The sequence below is a fragment of the Xyrauchen texanus genome, chromosome 35, assembly GCF_025860055.1.
Source record: "Xyrauchen texanus isolate HMW12.3.18 chromosome 35, RBS_HiC_50CHRs, whole genome shotgun sequence".
Taxonomy (NCBI): Eukaryota; Metazoa; Chordata; class Actinopteri; order Cypriniformes; family Catostomidae; genus Xyrauchen; species Xyrauchen texanus.
In genome coordinates, this window is record NC_068310.1 from 25,108,094 (window position 1) to 25,129,751 (window position 21,658).

General features: G+C 36.2%; 1 protein-coding gene across 2 annotated transcripts in view; it reads right to left on the reverse strand.

Annotated features, from left to right (window-relative positions):
- atf7a (activating transcription factor 7a) overlaps positions 1 to 21,658 on the reverse strand; it is a 41,156-nt gene that overhangs the window by 16,851 nt on the left and 2,647 nt on the right. Inside the window, exon 2 of one of the 2 annotated variants that reach the window (XM_052106053.1) lies at positions 11,716 to 11,787. In XM_052106053.1, coding sequence (XP_051962013.1) covers positions 11,716 to 11,763 — 48 coding nt within the window. In that variant the 5' untranslated portion in view covers positions 11,764 to 11,787. Of the gene's footprint in view, positions 1 to 11,715; positions 11,830 to 21,658 lie in introns of those variants that run through there. The other variant, XM_052106052.1, reaches the window with a different exon arrangement.

The window sequence follows — 21,658 nt, forward strand, 5'->3', positions numbered from 1 at the left end:
ACAGTATGATAACCATCCATTTTAAAACCGAGGTATATTGTGAAACCTTGAAACCATTACATCCCTAGTCACTGTCATTCTTCTCCAAATCACTGCAGTCAATTTACACTACCAACTTCTTATGAATGTGCCGCTTTTTAAAAAATGTTATAGCACTGATGTTTGGAAGGAAATGGACTATATAAAAGGACGCAGATGGTGCAATAACCCGAGAACAAACTCAGAATTAAACTGCACTTGGCCCAGCCCATTAGCGCTTTGCGTGTGAATTTTTATGGCCACTGACTTCACACTTATGAATTAAAGCATTGCGCTGTGCTTAGTGCTAGCTCTCTTAAAATATCCTATAATATTTTTTAATGGGGAAATGAACAATTATTATAAGGTGCATCTTAAATTCTGGATTGTTAACCATGAAATGTGATTTTAACAGACATGGAGCCTCCAGGTTTCTTAAGTTTAGCTTTTCCTCTTTTTGAGTGGATTTCATGACTCAAGCCATGTTATAGGAGGACTCATTGGCCTGGAGTCCTCACAGTCTTCTTCAGGTTATTTCTGGCTACATGTCACAGTTACAGTTCAGCCGTGACAGCGCAAAGTGGAAACACAGTAAAGTGTCAGAGGCTTATTTTTAGATGTGTCAGCATCACCAATACAACAACTGCAAGGTCTGTACCCTCTTTCTACTTGCCTTCCATGAGTTACACTGACAAGGACAGCGCAGAAAAATTCAAGCAAATGGAGAAGCTAATTAACACCAACAAGCTGAAATGTAGGCAAACTGCCTGACAAGCATGTATCAGACTTTTTTTTTTTTTACACTTCTTTTGTAAAATAATAAGCAACATCTAATGTTTGCACAGTTTTCCAGTAATTATGAATGACAATGTATTACGTTATAAGTTTACGGTCAATTTAAGTATTTCTCTAAGTTCTTGTTCAAGCATTTGTAGAATATATAAAATGTTTTAAGTCATATTTAGTCAGCCCATGAGGGCACTTTCATTTGTGCTTAGTGGTTACATACGCTACTATACATTAAACTGCGGTGTTCATGCGGGCAATGTAAGCTTGAGTCTGGATCTAGTCATTTCCCGATCACGTTTCCCTTGTTCTCCCCATCACTTCCTATCTATAGTACTACACCTATGGTGGTGACCCTGCTGAAAAACCAGCTGAAACCAATGGTCAGGCCAGTGTGATTTTATGGTTTCAGAAGGGTTTTGGCCACTTTAAGAGTTTAAGAGGGGAAAATTGCTAAAAGTACACTAAAAACAACTTTAAACAAATTTGAGTTACTGTTGGTCACTATAGTTGGTCACAGAATTGCTGTCCTGATTGTAAAAACAAAACCATGAACTTGACTTGCAAGTAGGGCTGCACGATTTTGTGGAAAATGTAATATTGCGATTATTGAGGTTAATATTGCGATTGCGATATAATAAACAAATGGTAACATGGGTCAACTTGCTTGGTTATCAAGGAAAATGCACGAATAGATTACTGATAATCCTGAAATGTATATTTTTCAACTCAAACATACAAACTAGCAACAACAACTATAAATGCACAGTGTTTTCAAAATAAAATATTTTTACAAAATTAAGTAATATCTTTGCATTAATGCAAACTTATTATTTTCTCAATATTACACAGAAATAAAATAGAACAATAAATAAGAACATACAAATTTTCATGAAAATAAGATCCAAAGAAAGAGAAGAGTCCAAACAAACAGGGACATTTAAGCAGGATGTAACATGTACTTAAACTCTTTTGAAAAGGAAACTGGATATAAAAGTGTGGTTCACTCAAACAACTAAAACTGTTGTTGTTGTTGCTGTTGTGTGTTTTTTTTTTTTTAAATGACCAACTGGTATTTCCAAATCCTCTTTCTAAAAAGTTCTACTTATCGCTGGTACCTCTTGTCCAATGTGTGGATCATTTTCTGAAATCCCACTTTGCTAACGGTGCATCATGTCTCTTTATATCTCTGTGAAGACTTGTCATACGACACTCGCAAACACATCTGTAATTGTGTTTTGTTTACTGGGCTTTTTAATGTAGTTTTAGTGAATGAAAACTGTTTACATTTTAGTCATATTTTAGTAACATTTAGTCATATTGATATTTTAGCCACTGAACACTGTAAACATTTTAGCCATAAGAGTATTATAGATAAGCATTTGTCAATCTTGTCTTATCCAAAATCTATATATATATATATATATATATATATATATACACACACACACATTTTATGTTGTTGTCATTTTAGTGTTATTTTTGCCATAAGATTGATCTTATTATGATGATTTCATCAATGATGCTACACATTGCAAGCTGCAGACAGCGGGGTTGAGAGTCGAGCATCTCTGTGTTAGAGTGTGCATCACCCGGCGGAACTTTATGTCTCTCACAGTCTCGACTCCCGCTTAGATTGTGTCTCTTCGGCGACTGGTTGAAGTGGCTCTGACCGCACCGAGAATGACAGTTTTGGAGTTCGTGTTTAGTTACATGTCACGCTCCCGTATTATATGAACTTTAAGGATGAAATAAAGATATATCGCCAAGCTATGATCGGTGTTATTTTTTCTGGCCACCAGTTCAGTGTCGGTCTGCTCGTCGTCCATCTTCACCTGATTTCCACGCTGAACACCGGAAATGACCACACGTGCCACTCCCTAAACTGATACTGAATGGTCATCTTTTTATTAGTGGTGTAGAAAATGGGCAAACAGCTCTCAGAGAGAATGGGCTGTCACGTCCACACATGCACTTATTTATATAATAAAATCGCAGCATTTGCCGTCATATAAGCGCACAGGCTGACATCGCGATTGCGATTGCGATATGATTAATCGTGCAGCACTACTTGCAAGCATTGGCTAAACTGTTTCCAATTTGACTACATTTGGTTATGAGAACATTTTCTCATTTTGGAGGAAATTACTCCTCAACATAATATTTTAAAAACATTACAATGAGAGCACCCTGAAAGGCATTTACTCTGGAAAAACAAGCACTAGCATCAATAATCTCAGATCTGATTTTCCACTGCCGTATTATTTTTCAGTAATTGCTTGACAAACAGTGCAGTCACTTGAAAATCTGGTTCACTGGGATGAGGCAAAACAATCTTAAACCCCTCTGGACTCGAGTATGACGCAAAAAGAACAATACCTTCACTACCGTAAACCCTCACTCCCCTCATCCAGCTACACACCAGTCTTAACAGAGCCTGACAGATGTGTACAACATGATCTTTTTCAAGCAAACTCCTTTTGTTCTCTTTCATGTGGCTTCACAGTTTTGGTTTACAGGAACTGAGTGGCCTTAAAACTGCCATTCACCTGACTCCCTGATACTGATATTTGACATAAAATCATTCACATTTTTACATTTGGGAGTCACCTTTATCCAAAGTGACTTACAGTGCAATCAATGTATACATTTTATCAGTATGTGTGTTCCATAGGAATCAAACCCCCAAAAACATATTTTTATAGATTTTACAAGAAAATACGAGTGGTGCTTGCTCATGCAAAACTCGCTACCACATGGCTTGGATTATGTGGGTGGTTGCCAGGACATTGCTATGCAGTTGCTAAGGTGTTCTGAGTGGTTTTTATCAAGTTGCAATTAGGGATGCACCAATACCACCTTTTCTCTTCCGATTCCGGAAATCTCAGTATCGGCCGATACCGATACCAATCCCGATCCGATATCAGTGTTGTTTATTTGCATAATCAGTTTAGAATATCTTTACATTATTGTGTGGAACTAATTGGGAGTTCTCTTTAATATGTAAAGAAAATCAAACCTCTAACTACACATTATTTCAATATAAATATATAGCTTATTAAGAAAGACTTTATTATTAATTAGTATACTGAATAATGTAGCAGCAAAATTAACAGTAATTCCAGTCTTGAAGTCTTCAATAGAAAAGAAGCCGCTTTTATAAAAAAAATTCAACTTGTATATGAACTTTAAATGATTCAGATCTCTTTTTTGTTCAATTTAGTTGTAAGATATCAGCTCACTTTTCATTCACAGTTATTTTTTAGAACCCATTCAACTTAAATATTATTATAATTTGTAAACAAATAATAATATATTATAATAGCAATACATCTCAATCGTGCACCTTTAACTTTTAAACCCTCATGATTTTATCTTGACATTCTGAACTCTCCAGGAAGTCCTGTATGTGTCTGTTTGTAGGCAAGTTCACAGAAGTTTAATTCGCTTCTTATTCAAATTCTGGTAAAAAGCACCTCCAGTGCCTTTCTGAATGCATATTATAAATGAACCAAACTATTTAGCTTCTACATCTGAGATGTTGTTCCTTAGTAGCGATCAAAAATTGTGCACTGCTGTGAAGGCTAAAAATAGCCACGAGTGTGTGTGTGTGTCTAAACAGAGCAGCACCATTCACTGCGCTGGAGCTGCGCGTGCATTTTATATATTTATTAAACACAGACCTTTGTGATTCACAGAGCTATTGCATGTCTTCAAGTGGCTTTGAATAAAATGCACGAGTCATATGAACTGCTTCAATTTTGTTTTTATGGTTCTTTTATGTCATTTTTTGAGCTTGACAGTCACGAACACAACTAACGCACAGTAACAGATTAGGGTCGGGCTCGTCGGACCGATAACCGATCCTTCTAAAAGCTTCAGTATCAGAGCTGATACTGATCCAGGTATTGAATCGGTGCATCCCTAGTTGCAATATGCTTACTGGCCCAAGTATAAAGGGCCCACCACTAATCCTAGATATGTTTTAGGTACCTCCTTCAATGTCCTCCAGGCGAAAGTCTTTTTTCCTTACTAAATAAAAAACACACTTCTTTTTAATAAGCTGCATGATTTAAGGTATCATTCATGCCTGTTGGATAAATTATGCACCAACGTTTACTACTTAGAGATAGGTTTGTTCAAATCCCTAACCCTAAGTATGAGCAATAATAATAATGATGAATACCTTTGATATCTGACTTTGTTAGTTGTGCTAGAGTGGTGGTTAGGCCCTTTCATTTTTGTGAGTAAAATTATAATTATTCTGCTCAAAGTCTGACTCAGGTCAGAGCACAAAGAGGTAAACCGTCTTAATCCCTGTGGTTTTTGAGAAAGAAACATCTGCAAACAACTAACTTAAATAAATTATTCATAAAGCTCATGTTGTTCCTCTCAATTCTCAAGCCTACCCCACCAACATTATGGCCAAATGATCATTGTTGCATTTGTTACAGCAGGGGAGAGGTGTAACTGTTAAATTGCCACATCTCAAATCGTGCTACTTTTCGCATGCTGTTTTCTATGTAAAAGTGAAAGAGAACATTTAGATCAAAACCACAAAATAAACATGACTGTCACACTGAGTAGGATAGGTCTCAATCGCTTCCTCTTTCAGTACCAAAAGCAACACATTCCACCAAAGGCCACATTGTTTTTAAATTTTTACCTACTTCAATGGCAAGTTTGACATAATAGGGATCAACAATAAAGATGGACTAGAGACCAATGTGACCAAGGGCTATTCACACTTGGTGACTTCATGTGTTTTTACTGATCGTATTGCTATTGGATTGAATGAGCTCATTACACTTACACTTGCCCACATCAATGTGTCTCTGCCAAACGGATATAAATCCGATCTTCAATTCCTCTTCCGTGATTATTCTAATGCCAGTCAACAAATTTAAAAGATGTCATTTATTATTTGATTCCAAGTGGCTCTGTACTGCACGTGGGTATTTGTGTGTGTGCGCTGTGTGTTTTTCCCCTTGGGACTAGTCGTAGTTAAAATTTCTCCATGCGTGTCAGCTACACTCATTGTCAGTGTTTAGTTCCATTTATTTCAGTGATCTGCATCAAATAAATAAAGAAAATATTCTGTCTCTCCTTCAATGTGCATCCGTTTCTTGTTATTATTTATTGCACAACGCAAGCTCTTTGCAAATACTTGGTTATTCCTGTTATGTTTTGTATTTTCCCTATGCTGACGTAGTGTAACATTTACATGTGTGGTTTGAACAGTCAGATGCACTTAAACTTCACAGAGTTTTAACTGGAATCCTTTTCAAACCAACTCCGAAAGTAAGCCCAGTAAAAACTCAGGAGGTGATCAAGTGTCTTAATAAAAAAAAGTGTCTTATGTCTTAAAAACATTTTGTTTTGGTATTCGGATTTAACATTGTTGTATCAAATTTAAATGCCACCAAGTTAAAGTAACATTGATGAGGTTTTGTATGTATGTGTATATATATATATATATATATATATATATATATATATATATATATATATATATATATATATACATATATATATATATACATATATATATATATATATATATATATATATATATATATATATATATATATATATATATATATATATATATATATATACATATATATATATAAACATATATATATATATATATATATATATATATATATATATATATATATATATATATATATATATATATATATATATATATATATATATAAAATCATTATTATTATATATATATTGTATATACATATATGTGTATATATACACTGGGGTCAAAAGTTTGGAATAATGTACAGATTTTGCTGTTTTGGAAGGAAATTGGTACTTTAATTCACCAAAGTGCCATTCAACTCATCACAAATTATAGTCAGGACATTACTGATGTAAAAAACAGCACCATCACTATTTGATTTTTTTTTTTTATTTTTGATCAAATCTAGACAGACCCCATTTACAGCAGCCATCACTCCAACACCTCATCCTTGAGTAATCATGCTAAATTGCAATTTGATACTAGAAAATCAATTGCCATTATATCAAATACAGCTGAAAGCTATTTGGTTTGTTAAATAAAGCTTAACATTGTCTTTGTGTTTGTTTTTGAGTTGCCACATTACGCAATAGACTGGCATGTCATAAGGTCAATATTAGGTCAAAAATGGCAACAACAAAAAAAGAAACACATTTCTCTAGAAGCTCGTCAGTCAATCATTATTTTGAGGAATGAAGGCTATACGATGCTTGAAATTGCCAAAAAAATGAAGATTTCATACAAAGGCGTACACTACAATCTTCAGAGACAAAGGACAACTGACTCTAACAAGGACAGAAAGAGATGTGGAAGGCCAGATGTACAACTAAACAAGAGGATAAGTACATCAGAGTCTCTAGTTTGAGAAATAGATGCCTCAGATGTCCTCAGCTGACAGCTTCATTGAATTCTACCTGCTGAACACCAGTTCCGTACAGTTTACAACAGTAAAGAGAAGACTCAGGGGTGCAGGCCTTATAGGAAGAATTGCAAAGAAAAAGACACTTTTGAAACAGAAAAACAAAAAGAAAAGGTTAGAGTGGGCAAAGAAACACAGACATTGGACAACATATAATTAGAAAAGAGTGTTATGGATCTTAACCCCATTGAGCTTTTGTGGGCTCAGCTAGACTGTAAGGTTCATGAGAAGTGCCCGACAAGACAGCCACATCTATGGCTAGTGCTACAGGAAATGTGGGGTGAAATGTCACCTGAGTATCTGGACAAACTGACAGCTAGAATGCCAAGGATCTGCAAAGCTCTCATAACTTCACACGGAGGATTTTTTGATGAGAACTCTTTGAAGTAGTTTAAGAAGTTCTGATAATTTATTTTCAAATTGTAATAGTAATTTTTCACATTATTAATGTATTGACTATAGATTGTGACCAGTTGAATGCCACTTTGGTGAATAAAAGTACCAATTTCTTTTCATGAGAGAAAAATCTGTACATTATTCCAAACTTTTGGCCGTCAGTGTATATGTTACTAAAAATGCAATATATAGTTTTATAGTGGTAAGCTCAGCATCAGCATGGACTTTGACTCAAACAAGACAAGTTTAGACAAAAACTGTGCTGCGATTACTCATTGTCTAAGATGGTGAGTCAGAGAGTGGGAGAGATGTAAGCGCAGTTTCACATGTGCTCTATCAGCTCCATCGGTGTGGCCCCGGCCTACTGTGTGACAAAAACAACATGTTTACACATTGGTGCACAAGTGGCTTGCAGCTGGTGTGCCACGCTCCACACAGTCCAACAGACGTGTTGCCATCGTACAGCTGAGAGCACTGTTAACAACATGCAAACCCACAGTCTATAATAAACAGGCTTTAATAAGCTCTGAACTAGGGATGGGTCACAATGGTCAATTAGTCATCCAACAACTAGAATTTTTTTGCTTATTTATTGGTTTTTATTTTATTTTAGACATTTTAGCAGCAGTGCTTTTATTCGTGTGCTATGGTTTAGATTTAAAGGGATAGTTCACCCAAAAATAAAAATTCTCTCATTATTTACTTGCCCTCATGATATCCCAGGTGTGTATGCCTTTCTTTCTTCGTCAGAACACATTTGAAGTCAAATGGAGATTTCTCTTTTGAAGGTCCAAAAAGAACAGTCAGTATAAACGTCATCCGTATGACCCCAGCTGTTAAATAAATTTCTTCTAAAAGAACAAGATCGCTTTTGGTGCAAAAAAAGATAAATATTTAAGTACTCATTTTTAACTCTAAATCATGCTTCTGTTCTGCAGAGGTATGCGCATGTGATGTAATCGCATTGGCATTTGAAAAACACGAGAACTGAGGTATGTGCCAGAATAGCAGCTGTTTACAAGTGAGAAGGAGGAACGCTGTTCAGTAGCTTGGTTGATTTCGGTTTAGATCTGTATTTATCTGTTTCTTTACTCACAATGGTGCATTTGTGTTCTTATCCTGGATGTATCAACTGAGTGGAGAACGTGAGATGACCTCGGTATCCATGGCAACACGACTACATCACACGAGAGACCACTTGGACTCCACCCTCTTGTGAATCGTTGTATTAAAGTTAAGAAGTACTTAAATATTGATCTTTTTCACAATAAATGTGATCGTATCACTTTAGAAGACATTATTTAACCGCTGGAGTCGTTTCGATGACATTTATGCTGGCTGCCTGTTCTTTTTATGCCTTGAAAAGAGTAATCTCCATTCACTTGCATTTTAAGGACCTACTGAGCTAAGAAATATTTCTATTATTCTTCAAATGTGTTCTGCATAAGAAAGAAAGTCATACACACCCGGGATATCATGAGAATGAGTAAATAATGAGAAACTTAAAATTTTTACTTAACCCTAGACAGTTTGTACAATAACACCCTCTCAGAAAAGTTAAGATTACCACTGCTAAGGACACTGTTTACAGACTGTAATGACGTGTTTCTGCCTTGCAGCATAAATATAGCTTTTTAATAAACGTTTTAACTTTTTTAATAATTTATCAAATATTTAAATTATTATGTTACTCTGAAGCCTGATTTATATCAACCTGGATCAAACTGTGTCCCTTTGATTCATGAATGTTGCGTGACAATCAGTCTGTGAGACCCAAAGCAGTCAATCTGGGACGAGTAAACTAGAAGCATTCAGTAGATTGCTGCTCTTGCTGGATCTGCAGCATGTGAGAGCAACTTCAAAGTAAAAACGGTTTGAGTGTGCTACAAGTAAATGTCATATTCACGGTTCACTGTAAGTACAATTCGTTTTTTGTGAAAAAAATTGTTTGCTAATTCGCACGCACATACCTTCCGTGGTTGCTGGAGTAGTGTATGCACTGTAGTTATTTCCTTCTCCCAAATGCATTCATTTTTTTATGTGCAAATAAATTACTTTAATTGGAAGACTAAACTAGGAGAAACTGCAATCTATAATCCAAAACATTCAAAATCTTACTATTGCACCACAATTCTGCATCAGGTCGAGATAGAAAGTTAAGGAAACAAACACAGCAACAACTCTGGAAATAAATTCGCAAGAGAGAATAAAATAGCTATGTCTTCCTCATATCCCATGTTTGTTATTTACACAAGCATCACTTGGAAATTACACTGCTGTGGAGAAAGCTGCTTACTGACCGAGCTGCACGTATATGGGAGTAAAGAGCACGGCACTTTTATAGAGCATGTAAAATGGAACGCTGTTTTCTCGCAATAACCCACTTTCTCGTAATAAGGCACTTTCTGGTTACCATGTAAACGTAGTAAGTGTTTTTCATTCGTTACAGTTGAATGTATGGTAGTAATATTCCCAGATAGCAGTGCTGTTCGGCTGAATTCAGTAGTGAAGCAGCTCAGACTATGAACCCAGGGGCTGTTCAAACAGACGGTGCACAACAGAATGGAACAGAACGCAAGGGTCTTGAGACTAGGGCTGAAACAATTAGTTGACGTTATCAACAATGTCGGCACAAAAACACTGTCGACAATTTTTTGTTGTTGAATAGTCCTTTAATCTCATTTAACGTAACATGAGATCACATTAAACTCTATTGATGACGCACGAGAGCAGCACTGCAGTTCACGCAAGACTGAGGAGAGGAAGAATTACACAGATCACAGTCCAGATGCACTGTAAACTTTCACAGCTTAGGTGATGTGGATTGCAAAGTATGAGAGAATTATACAAAAATACCAAATAAGCAAAAACAGAAGCACCCGTTGTGGAATAAGCAAAGATGGAGCTCTTTAAAAGAAACACTCCGGCGTTGATAATGCATCTTAAATGCAGTTATATTTAATGCGTTATAGCTTTATTAAAGTTCAAATCATACAGAAGCAGATCATGTAAATAACTACAAACTGTGCGGTCAATGCCTCTTTATGAGTTGCGAGAATGTCCCGATCTAAGGGGGAGAGATTGAAACTGCATCTGGTTGATGCACACTCTGTCGCGGGGATGCTCGTCCCTCAAGTACGCACTTGCTAAAGCTAGATTACAACGCGATGGCTCGCGATTTATTGAATCATAATATAAGATATTTAGACTTGCTTTTAGAGAATAGATCTTGAATTTAAGTATATTTTGTCTTTACTGCACTCGCCGAAGTATAACCAAGTGAAGTGAAGTATATACAAAAACACTTATATTTAAGATACATTCTTATAAAGCAAGTCTAAATATCTTATATGCTGCTTCTCAAGTAAATGTATCTAGTTTTAAGGATTTTTAGAACATTTTAAATGGAAAACAAGACAAAAACACAATCTTTGATTGTTTCGCCACGTTTAGTTGTTTATTCAGCATCTCATGCAGGATCGCAATTCGATCTGAAATCATTGTCAGTACTTGACACGCATCCAAAATTCATATGCACAGTTTTAGCCTTCGAATATGTGTTTTTTTTCCCTTAAATTGACCAAATATTTGAATTGTTATTTGACTGCACTATTTACCATTATATGAAATTGTGTGATATAACAGCATTTTATCTGCCTTTGGGCCTGGATAACTGCATCGGACATTAAAAAAAAAAAGTCAACCACTACTGTAGATGGACGAAAGTAGCTGTTGCATTGTGACAAAACACTGTCTAAAGTTAAAAATAGTTCCACTTTTAAAAATGCATAATTTTTTTGGACTCTGTCCAGCTGTTTTTGAAAACAAGAATACATCTTGTGTAACAGCCCACTAAGCAACAAGTCAGATCCAGGTCAGGTAAACCTGAAAGCAGTCTATTTATAAAGGACTTCCTTAAGACCAACTAGTCATCTATTTAATTTTTTTTTTTTTCAGGAAACCAATTTTGAAAATATGCCCCTACTCTGAACAGCACAGCACACATTCACTCACCCACCCACACCTGAAACCCAAGACAAATAGGAAAGAAACTTACCTGCCCACAGCCGGGAGCACTGCACACAAAAGGTTTGTCGTCCCCCATCTTTGCAAAGAATTTGCAATGTAACTGCGGAAGAGGAGAATACGAGAACATTACTGGTGTTATCCTTGATGTTGCACCCAAGAAAAAGCTACTAGAGAAGTTCTACAGAAGTTCTTGTTTCCAGAAAACAGGGATGCTCCTGGCTGTATCCTCAATCAGTGCAGGAAGCAATGGGTGTTTATAAATAATGGGAAGAAGCGCGCTCACGCATGTTAGCACAGCAACTACAAGTTTCCCTGGTGATACTTCCTTCACACTGGAGGCATCTGCCAGACCAGTGACACACAGTTTACAGATGAGAGGGCTTTCAAGCTTTGCTTAAAGCAAAGCAATCCCTCTTTCTAGCCCCGCCTCTACTTTCCATTGTAGTCCTCCAGATATCTCCTCAAAGCTCTTCTCCAGCGACTCTAGTGCCACTCTACACCTTTGTCAGACTCCCTTCCTCCACATTCAATCTCTGAACTCCACCCGCTACTCAGGCTCAAATATCAGCAACCACACTACCAGAAGTTCATCACTTCTCACAGGAACTCAAGCCATCTACATCAAGAGGTTGTGCTTGTACTGTTTTGCTAGATGCCAAGAACTGATTTAAAATAGAGATACGATTGATTGATTTCACCATAATGATACAACTGTATGCAACAGGAGAGTGTAATGAGAGTAAGTGTTGAAAATGAAGAATGGACGGTGTAATAATAATGGTAATGCAGGAGAGACATTTTTGGAATTAGCCACTCACATACAGGAGAATGGCATGCAAGAGCATTGGCTTATCATAGACACTCCCCCTTTTCTTGTTAGCTGAATTTATTCCAGACGAACTGCAAGCACTGTCCACACAAACAGACATATGCTCAACATTACTCTGTAATCAAACAACACAAAAGGTTCCCTGGACTCTAATGGACCCATGATATGGTATATGTTCAGAAAAGGGCAAGGTGACAGCCAAAAAAAAGTATCTTGATATTTTTGAGCCTTTCAAAGATATTCATTATATCATAATTATATCTAATAGCCAATCTATCAAAAAATCTAGGCATGTATTCCACAAAGTTTTTCAATTAATAAACACTAGGAACAATATTTAATCATTCATTAATATGCTTCAAAATAACAATACATAGTAAAAATTGCCTTTCTTTCCACAGACATAAGCCAACATTTACTAAAACATGAAAAATGCCATGTGGACACTTTCAAGAAATTCAAAGAAGATTGATGACACAAACGAACAGTTCTCACAATACAGTTTTTTGAACATTTTTGGTACTCGATACTGAGTCCAAAACCTGTTTTTTTTGTTGTTATTTTTAACTCCATATCAACAGTTTATAAAAAAAATTTAGTAATTGTATTATATTCAAGCAATATCTCACAAATGTGATGCTCTGCTATGCATCACTTTATTTGACAAAATATAACTCCCAATACTAATGAATTAATTAAAATATAACAATTAATTTTCAACATAATATTGTATTATTTTTATCAAATGAAGTGCTTTTATACAGCACAATCCAAAATACAAGTCTGTATTTTGGATTAATATTAATATTTAATAATAATAATAATAATTTATATTTTAATTCATTAATTCGCTTTGGGAGTATTGGGAGTTATATTTTGTCAAATAAAGTGCTGCATAGCAGAGCATCACATTTGTGAGGTATTGCTTGAATATAATACAATTACTACTGATTTATTAGTAGTAGTAGAAGTAATACAGTGAACATTACATACCTTTAAATTAGAGATATACTGTCATACATTTTATTTAAATTGAGCTTTAATTTTGACAGAGCTTTTATTTTGAAGTGTTTCTGTATTATGACAGTAGCTTTTCAGTCTGGAAAAGCGAGTTGCGCTAGGTGATTATCAAATCGCAAAAGGCTGCTATTTAATAAAATAAGTATGTACTCTGAATGTGCCTCATGCTACACAGTAAATTTGAGCTATCTTTGCTTTCATCTGCTACAAACAGAGCATGCTATGCTCATGATGGTGGTTTCCCTGTATGAGCCAAGGAGGAGCTTTAAAAGGTACGTGCAGCCTCCTTCAGCACAACACTGTCTCCACACATTCAAGTGCTCACTTTTGAAGCACGCTGCACATGCAAACAATATATTATCTCATTAAATCGCAGCTTTTGCGGTTAAATAATCACACTGGGACATTGTGCGCTGAGTGTTTGCGTAATGACAAACGTACGTCAGATCTTATCAGTTTTTGGTATCGGAGCATTTTTCTGAGCATGAGTACGAGTACATGAGCGCAGTATCGGACCCAATCCGATACCAGTATCGGGACATCCCTACATTTTTCAACAACATTTTTCTACATTAATTTTTCTACATAATTTCCTACTGTATGTATTATGACTTGGATTAGGTCTTTGGTGTGTGCATATCCTTCTATATGATTGTTTAAGAACATTAATGTAGTCCTTCATGACTTTTAGATTTTCAGTTTTGATGTATAATATAAGAATACTTAAGGTGAATAATTGTACAATAATTGACTGCAGGTGCGGCTTACAGGTCTTTAGCAATGATGAAGGGGTAATCCCAAAAACATTTTGCACTTGACACTTTTTTGCACTTTTTTTTGTTTTGTTGTTGGGGCCTCTAAATAAATAAATATAAGAGGTTTTTTCCTACTTGAGAGTGAGCTCTATAGCCTACATATTTTTAAATTGTTCATTTTTGAGTATTAAGAATTGGGACATTGTTTAGAGTTTGGACGGGTACTTGGCGCAGACGTTGTTATTTTGTTGATTACCACAAAAAATTATAATTTCAATTGGTCCATTCTTTATGGAAAAATAAAAAAGGCACTTACAATAAAAGTCAACCATCAGTGGTGCCAGTCTATAATCATTAAAATACACAGGGTTTCAAAAGTATAGCCACGAGACATAATCATTAAATATGATAAAATCTCTTACTAAACTTATCTGTGTAAAGAACTTATCTGTGTGATCTTCAATGTCATAGCAACCTAACTAAACCCTGTAATCTGGTAATTCTAGTAAATCCCTAATTTTATCATGTTCAAATCACGTTAACACATATAATGTTTACGTCATGTGATCATAATTTGGAAACCATGTGTATTTTAATGTTTCTGGACTGGCCCCATTCACCTCCATTGTAAATGGTTCACTGGAACCCAGATTTTGGCTTTATTAAAGAAAAGGAGGGACAAGTTTAAATTAATTTTTGTATTAAATCAACATTATATCACAATTTTTGTTGATTGAGCTTAACTTGTATTGAACTCGGAACCCAGAATATCCCTTTAATTGTATATCGCCAGCAAATTCATCATGACTTTATCGTGGATATTTGTTATATCAGCCAAGTGTAGATCAAAATCGATTTATGGCAGTATATCTGATAGACTCATATGTTCATTATCCTCTATCGATGTGTACATGTGTCTTATATTTAGTTTTGGTGGCCTTTATCAAGCTTGACTGGGCAGACTGAATATGTCATCTGTCTCAATCTACACTATCACTCCTTTAAACATAAAGCTCCACATTAAGATTAAGATTAAGATTCAACTTTATTGTCATTGTGCAGAGTACAGGTACAGGGCCAATGAAATGCAGTCATGTGGAGAGGTTGGGAATTTCGGACAAAGTTAAACATTCATTAAATTTAAATGGGTGGAGGAAGAAGATGAGAGCATTAAAGATTCATAATGCTCCACCAGCTCGTAATGATTTCTGGTGAGTTACACAACAAACCAGGGCCAACACAAGGTGAAGAATGGACCAAACATCTTCCTTTACAGCAGAGATTTAAACAGATAATGCTTGCGTTCATCAACTGTGGTATGTGTTGCTGCCACAGCAAGTAACACAGTACTGTAACGTTTACAGTACACAACAACTGCTCTCAAGAAGGCAAAGAAGAGCATCAGAATCTGTAGCTCAAATCATTTCAACTGTGTTCATGTGTCCCATGTGGCATGTCATGCAGTTATGAGCTGAAATTAGCAGCCATTGCCAAGAGCCTTGTTCTGTTTTCCATAAAGAAAATAACAGCATCTTGTTTGCCCCTTAAAGGTCCTTCTCTTACGGACGAGATCAAAGTGATATACTGCTAAGCAGCTTGATTCCTTGCAGACCACACACTCTTCAAGCCAGCCAACAACTTGGTGCCAGAGCTTTCAGATTGCTTGCAATACACAGTTACTTTGGTCAGAGAAATTCAAATGAAAACCACCACCCACTCGTTATACCCTTGGTGAAGTGTCCGTGTCTCAGTGAGCCTAAAAGTAGGGGTGCAGGCTCACGGAATACTCTGAAGTTTCCCATCACACTTGAACCCTGCAATAAATCAGAGATCGGCCCACCAGCATCTATGTGTATTACTCTGTACACTGTACAGAACAAAAATAGAAAAATACAGCCCATGAATTATTCACAAAGACAGTCTGGAGTAATCTAAGACTATTTCCTGTTATGATTAAGGTTATGTTTGCAATAATAAAATCAGAGGAAGCATTTAAAGCTTCTTCTAACAAATCCTTAATAAAACCCCTTATTAATCAAATGACATTCTCCATAACAGAGGGATGTTACCAGACTGAAATTTCTTCTTTTTTTTTTTTTTACAAATTGTAACTTTTTATTTAGTGATAACAGAGGAACTGATGGAGAGAAGAAGGGGGGTGGTACTGGGAACTAACACAAAGCAAATTCGAACCCTTGTTGCCCTCATGAGAACCTCTGCGCAATGTGTAGCTGCACTTACACTAGTTGCTAGGCCAAGGCTCTGACAACATTCAACGTCTTTGATACAGTAGTTCTACTGAAGACAAACAAAAGCTGGGTTTGTCTATCATTGCCCATTTAAACAAGATGAGAGCTGGCAATAGTAGCAGCACTGCTTTTGTTAACATCTTTAAAACTCAATGCTATCAGTGTTCCCACACCTTTTGATCAGTGAATTTCCAGAACTTTTCCATTTCCAATAATTTAGCTGGAACGTTAAGGAGCCAAATGGTTGTTTTTAGTCGCAAAATCACAAAATTGCTCGATTTAGATTGCTGTTCAGAAACAAGACAGAAAAGAGAAGAAAAGGAAGACAGCTGATAACCCATTAATCTAAGGTTTAATAAAACAGATACAAGTTTTTTATTTAATACTGCTCTTCACAATCTACATTACAAATAATTAAATACATTTTTTTTAAATACAAATTGTCTTCTTGAGCATCAATAATTGTTTGCACCTTGAGTAATAGTTGTGTGCAAGTTCTTCAATTGTCCTAAGTGTCAAAAGCTTATATGGGACTTTTAATTATAAAGAAACCCAAAATAAACAGGGGACTCTTATTTTGAAATGCTTGCACTCCCACTTGTGAGCTCACTGATGGCTGATTAGCTGAGAAAGTGAATCTGATTCAATCTGCTAACCTGAGCTCCTGAGATCAAACTCTCAGTTCTTTACAGGCGATTCATGAAATAGATCCGGTTCAAAAGAGTTATTTGGTCAAGACTCTCTTGCACTGGGTTTGTTGTTGGGTGCGGTGCAGCGAGCGCATTAGAAACAGAACAGGTGAAAAGCGCCCGAGACACACTGGTGTGCATTCTAAAGATGTATTCAATAACTCACAAGATGATATCTGATGAAACCGCATATGAGTGTGCACATCCCGACTGTCGCCAGTGGCGACTAGACTTTAAATTATAGTCGCAATAAATAATTTTTGGTCGCAAAATGTATATATAATTTAATTTACCTTTATAGTCGCAGTTTGGAGCCCTGAATTATACTTCAGCAATGGTTAAATGGGTGAATAACAAATCCACATTTATAAACATTTACTTATTATATAATTATTATTGAAGTGTTATTGTTGTTAAAACTGCATATACATGTGGTTGCAAATGGTTTGTCTATCAACACGAAATCTGCATTTTTGTCGGCATGGTCTGAAGGTGGTCTGATTCGATTTTGGCTGAAATCTGACAAACGCTCTAGGAGGAGTTTTAAAGGGTAACTAAACACCTGCTCAGAGTCTGACTCCACCCACTAGAAATATTTGAAAATGCAGGAAAAGTGGGCAGACCCCGGCGGGGATAGAGGGAACGAACCGAGTGCGGGGCTGAGCGGGGGGGGGGGGCACCTGAGACTCGTAGTGACGGATTAATTGACAGCTGCTGTCAGACTCTATGTTATTATTATTCCTCACACGGTCGCAAGACGACATGTACATCAAGAAGTACCGCAACAGCCAATAGGAAAATTCAACTGCAGTAGCCACCGTTCAACCTGAAGAGGGCAGCACTCAGACGTTTTTACACCATATATTGTAGAATTAAAACGCTTTATACAAAAATGTCAAAAAAATTACTTGAATCAATGACCAGCACTAATAAAGCCCCATGCTTACAGATCATTAACTAAAAAAAGTTGGTTTAGGGTTTAGTTACCCTTTAAAGGATTTCAAAATGGCGGACAGGAAGTTCATGACATAATTGGTATCCACATTCTCGGCATGACCCACAGAATCTACCACGACTTATCTCATGACAATAGCACAAAGTAATCAAAGGTAATTGGCATTTTATGAAAATTTTGTCTAACTTTTGACCAGAAGGTGGCGCTGTCCCAAACCTTTTTTACAAAACTTCCCAAAAGTTTTGTAACAATATGTCAATGCATTTGAAAAATAAAGCATTTTACAACTAAATTCTAAATGGGTGACGCCCAAAATGGCCGACAAAGGCAATGACATGTTAAAAAGTTATATTTTCACATTTCAAAGTTTTAAGAATTAATTGATTAGACACCATTTTGATTATTAAATTAACCTTTATAACATGTTCTGGAAAATAAGATTAATTATTTAACTATAATTAATAAAATTATTATTAAAATTAACTAAATCTATGTGTTCAATAGCACACTATCATATTAGCATATTTTTGCTGTGGTATTGAAATTGGTATCGAGAACCGTGAAATTTCACTGGTATCGGTACCGACTGCTGAAATTTTGGCACCATGACAACACTTGTCGGGACACTAGAGGCTGTCCCGGGAAAAATGGGATGTCTAGCCACCCTAAGACAGCATCATTGTTTATACTGGGAGAAATTAGCTTTTGACGCGACGTAATGCTTGTGTCCAGAATTCACAGTAGGGATGCACCAATAACACTTTTTCACCAATCTTATTCTGATACCTGAAATATTGTCTGATAACGAATATTTATATTTCACTGTGTGATACTAATTGGGGTTACTCTTTAACAGTATATATAAATAAACATTCCTTTAACTAAACATTATTTGAATATAAATTCACAGCCTTTTAAGAAAACTTTATTGTTAACTAGTCTACTAGATAGTATAGCAACAAAATTAACAGAAATTCAAGTTGAAGTCTTCATTACAAAAGAAGACAGTTTTCTTTGCACAGATTTTTTTAACTGGACTTTAAAGGATGCAGATTTGTTATTTTTTCACTTTAGCTTCAAGATATCAGCCCACTATTAATTTACAGTTATTTGTTTGTACCCAGTCAACTTAATTATTGTTGTAAATTGTGACGATGATAATTATAATAATAATAATACATTATATTTTTATTATTATAACTTTAAAACCCTTTGGCTTTTATTTTGACAGTCGGAACACTCCAGGATGTCCTGTAAGTGTCTGTATTTGTGGTAGTTCACAGTAATTTAATTAGCGTCTTTTTTTTTTTATCTGGTGAAATGCTTCTCTGGTGCCAATCTCAATACATGTTATAAGCGAACCGAACTATTGAGCATCTACATCTGTGATGTTGTTTGTGTGGAGCACTTAATTCAGTTCAATACGTCATAGACAGCATCTGTAGCATAATGTTGATTAAAACAAAAAGAGTTTTTTTTTTTTCAACAAAGCTAAAATTGTGTACAGTAAGGCACTTACGATGGAAATAAAACAGGGCCACAAGACAAATACAATACAGCTGTTCAGGTTATGGTCCAACATCCCGGAACAGAATTAGCATTTTCGAGCCATAGGCTCCCTCTGGATTTTCTATGGTTTTTATAATGTCAGTTTTGGATTTTTTGTGAAAAACAAGGTCTGTAGTAAACATTACTTGAAGATACTTTGATGTTTTGTTCTACAACCCAAAATACACTCACTCATTCCCAGTACACAAATTTTGAAGCCACTGTGTTTTAAAAAAGATGTTTTAAAACATAGGATATTCTAAAGGGAACCCAATGCGAATTAGCCTTCTGGGTTCGCCTACAAATTGATGTCAAAGCTGGACAGCTCTATATTGTATGTGTTCACATGACTCATGAATGATAACACTGCTTACTAACCTTGTCTGTGTAAAATTATATAAAATATTTTAATGTCGTTGTCTTGACATGCCAGTTAAACCCGCCAGTTGACCAATGTCCGCACAAATCAATAATTTAGGTATAATTTGTGTTAGTACTTCAGAAAATATAGAGCAAGATATTTTGACCTTTAAACCCTCTGGGCGTTTAGGCCTACCTCCGTTAAAAAAGAAAAAGAACATTATCAACATTATGCAAAAACTGCTGTCATTTGAGCTCAAATTGTATTGAATTAAAACAAATCCTATTTTACTATTAAATTTAATTTCCATGATTTTTCCAGGCCTGGAAGTCACAATTGTTCCATCATAACTCCCGTTCTTCCATGATCATGGGAACCCTTTGTAATACACACATTCTGCATCCCAACCAGGTTCCTTGGGATTAACTGGGCCATAGTGGTCAGACAAGCGCGGGACAAGCACCATCCTGCTATTAACTTGGATTTCTCCTACTCAGCAGGAGGACGGTGTAGCAAGGCCCAGCTATAATCAGCCTCAGGCGTGCACTGTTTGATGCTGTCTGCTAGGAAACTGACAAAACAAACTGTATTAATAGCTCCAGCTGGAGTCAAGGATGAGGAATCTGGAGCGTGAGCTGCCAGAGAGTTAGGGAGACCCCACAAAAAAAAGAGCCACAGAAAGGGGAGGCAGGGAACAAAGAATGGAATGAATGGTTTGGAAGGGTGTTCGGTAACTCACAGGTAAAGGCCAAGGGTGGCTTGGATCGAACCCGTTGGGGACAAGCGATCTAGGGTGCAGGGCGTGTACTATGGGTGATTTGGATTTATGTAACCCTAGTGAACCTGAGCTTTGGAAAATGGAACAAATGAAACTCTATATGCATGTCTGCATGACTGCAGCATGGCCAGTGCTAAATCCATGGTGGGGAAATACACAATGTGCCCCAATGCAATCCCCAGGGCCTGTCTTCTGTTATTAAATTAGCAACAATGTGTTCCTGAACTCCCCTCTGCAAAACAGACTCTCTTAGATCATTTTATACTGACGTTATAACAATGCTGGACATGTTACAAGCCAAAAAAAATTGTGACACCTAATCTCCACACCTGCAAACACAAAGAAAGCTAGATCCTGCTTTATCATTACAAACAATTCAAAACAATGACTTGTACACATTACACAAAGTCTAATATTCAAGTCGGGTCTGGAAAGGTTCTGAAAGGGCTGCTAATAAAGTTAAGATGGACATACCAACTCAAATTTGGCAATTTCTGCTTTTTTCTTCACATTACAACAGCATGATGGCATGTAAACATATTTAAATTATCTCAAAATCTAAGAATTCTGTCATTTTGCATCCTTCAAGCCCACCATGCCTGCCAAAAACGAAAAACATTTTCCAGTCGCATAAACTGTACATTCATTATTTCCACCATGTAGTGTCTCTTGCAATCTTTAAAAACACTTTCCTAGTACTTTCTGAGCTGGGCACACCTTTTAGAGCAAACCAAATATTACATAACTTCAGAACAGTGCAGATGCCCAGAATCACCTCAACTATTAT